At 43.1% G+C, this 2,500-nt stretch overlaps 1 protein-coding gene across 3 annotated transcripts in view; it reads left to right on the plus strand.

Moving 5' to 3' along the window:
- The window catches only part of LOC108415110 (rho guanine nucleotide exchange factor 28), an 83,007-nt gene that overhangs the window by 69,004 nt on the left and 11,503 nt on the right, over window positions 1-2,500 (plus strand). For all 3 annotated transcript variants that reach the window (XM_037547721.1, XM_037547719.1, XM_037547720.1), the window contains 3 exons: window positions 369-628; window positions 1,209-1,334; window positions 1,744-1,861. In XM_037547721.1, coding sequence (XP_037403618.1) covers window positions 369-628; window positions 1,209-1,334; window positions 1,744-1,861 — 504 coding nt within the window. The remainder of the gene's footprint in view (window positions 1-368; window positions 629-1,208; window positions 1,335-1,743; window positions 1,862-2,500) is intronic.

The raw sequence follows: 2,500 nt of genomic DNA on the forward strand, positions 1-2,500 counted from the left end.
TAAAATTTTTGGATCAGCTTGATATTTGATTAGTCAGCACTGTTAATTTGTTTACTCTTGTTATCATTTGTTGGTTTTTCAGTTTCTGGATTGAAGAATGATTAAAAACGTTCTGATCGAGTGTTACTCTCTCTTTATCAACCTTTGACCTGCAGAGCTTACATTTACATTTACGGCATTTGGCTGACGCTCTTCTCCAGAGCGACTTACAATTTGGTCATTTTATACAGGCAGGCCAAGGTGGTGTTAGGAGTCTTGCCCAAGGACTCTTATTGGTGTAGTGTAGGGTGTTTGCCCTGGTCGGGGATTGAATCCCAGTCTACAGTGTAGAAGGCAGAGGTGTTAACCACCACACTATCCAACCACAGAGCTGATGCAGACGGAGTTTCATCACGTGCAGACACTGATGGTGATGGCAGGGGTCTTGAGGCGGGGCTTACTGGAAGAAGTGCAACTGGAGGAGGATGTGATTGGTCAAATTTTCCCCAGTCTGGATGACCTCATCACGCTCCACAGAAACTTCCTAGCTGCTATGGAGATGAGGAGGCGGAGCTCCAGCTCTGCAGAAAACTGCAAAAACTACAAAAAATACATCATTCAGCGAATCGGGGATGTTCTACTGCAGCAGGTGGGCGGGGCTTAAACACAATAATGCAATTTAATTTTGAATATGCAATAGTTATTCATTTATTTAAAAATAACACATTTTCTAAGAATGTGTGTGTATATGTTATGTGTGTGTGTGTGTGTGTGTGTGCGCATGTGCATGTGTGTATATTGTGTATATTGTACGTATTGTCTGCATTATGTGTGTTTCTGTTATGTGTGTATGTAAGTGAGTGTGTGTGTTTGTGAGTGTGTGTGTGTGTATATGCTGTATGTTGTGTGTATTGTTGTGTTGTGTGTATTGTTATGTGTGTTTCTATTATGTGTGTGTGTGTGTGTGTGTGTGTGTATGCGCTGTATATTGTGTGTATTGTCTGCATTATGTGTGTTTCTATTATGTGTGTGAGTGTGTGTGTGTGTGTGTGTGTGTATGCACTGTATATTGTGTGTATTGTCTGCATTATGTGTGTTTCTATTATGTGTGTGTGTGTGTGTGTGTGTGTGTGTGTGTGTGTGTGTGTGTGTGTGTGTGTGTATGCGCTGTATATTGTGTGTATTGTCTGCATTATGTGTGTTTCTATTGTGTGTGTGTGTGTGTGTAGTTCTGTGGGTGTGTAGGAGATCAGGTGACAGGGCTGTATGGAGATTTCTGCAGTAAACACTCCGACGCTCTCAGAATTTACAAACAGCTTCAGCAAAACAACCGGAAGCTGCAGCTGTTCATCAGAGTGAGTTGACCAATGTCACTTCACTGAAAAATGAATCCAATGTGTTTGGAGATAAATGCTGTTATCACTTTAATGAGTCCTCATAGCAACATGCAGCATAACATTCTGTTCACCGGTCAGCAGTTTAGTCCTGCTGTGAATAAGGACATACACATTGCTTTGAGCTCCTACTGTTTATGAAGGATTCAGCTGAAAACAGTAAAGAGTGAAAATGTTTGTTTTAGATCAGCAAAGTAGAACCAACACCCGAAGTCTGATACCTGCCTAACATGTGCGGCACATTATTGATCAATCTGTGAAAACACCTCAGTGGATATGGGAGATTCTCTCATTGTTTGCTTTAGGGTTGCTTTAGGCTGCTGTTGGTAACCGAGCAGTGATAAGGCTGATGTGTGTTTATTTTCTGCAGCAGCAGAGCAGCAATTCTGTCATTAAGCGGAGAGAAATCCCAGAATTCCTGTTGCTGATCACTCAGAGGATCACTAAATACCCCGTCCTGGTGGAAAGACTGCTGCACTGCACTGACGGTATCCCCCCCCCCCCCCACACACACACACACACACACACACACACAGACACTCTCAGTGTGAACTGATGAGCAAGTGAACGCTACGATTCAAACAGACACACCGCTCTTCACTCTTTAACTTCACAGTGACCCAAACACGTTCTGTTAGCCTCATTACAGTAACACTGACCAAACACACACACATGCACACACTCCTTTACACTTCCGGAATTTTTCAGAGAGAAACCAGAATGAGAACAGAGATGGACAGAATGGGTGTGATTACTGTGCTTCAGTTGAATGATATTAAACCCAGTGTGGAAAAGTGAATATTCACAGTTTTTAGCTTGGTGCTAACGTATCACTGAAAACCCCATAGATACAGAGGGATAGAGGGAGCACCCAATGTCAGTGTGTGGGAACCTGTTCTTATTACGTACAAACCGGATTGGAAGTGTAGAGTAAATGTACTGAGAGAAAAACAGCTGAATACAGTGAGAGTGAAGTCAGAGTGATTGAGATGCTTCGGCTGAGTCAGGATCAGACTGGGAGCAGCATCACTGCACCACACGGTGGTGATTGTGGATGCTGGTGGGTCTGTCTATGATGCAAAAAGGCAGGAAAGGGCAAACAAAGGGGGCGCCAAAATGGAGTGATT

Source organism: Pygocentrus nattereri, chromosome 19 (genome assembly GCF_015220715.1).
Source record: "Pygocentrus nattereri isolate fPygNat1 chromosome 19, fPygNat1.pri, whole genome shotgun sequence".
NCBI lineage: Eukaryota > Metazoa > Chordata > Actinopteri > Characiformes > Serrasalmidae > Pygocentrus > Pygocentrus nattereri.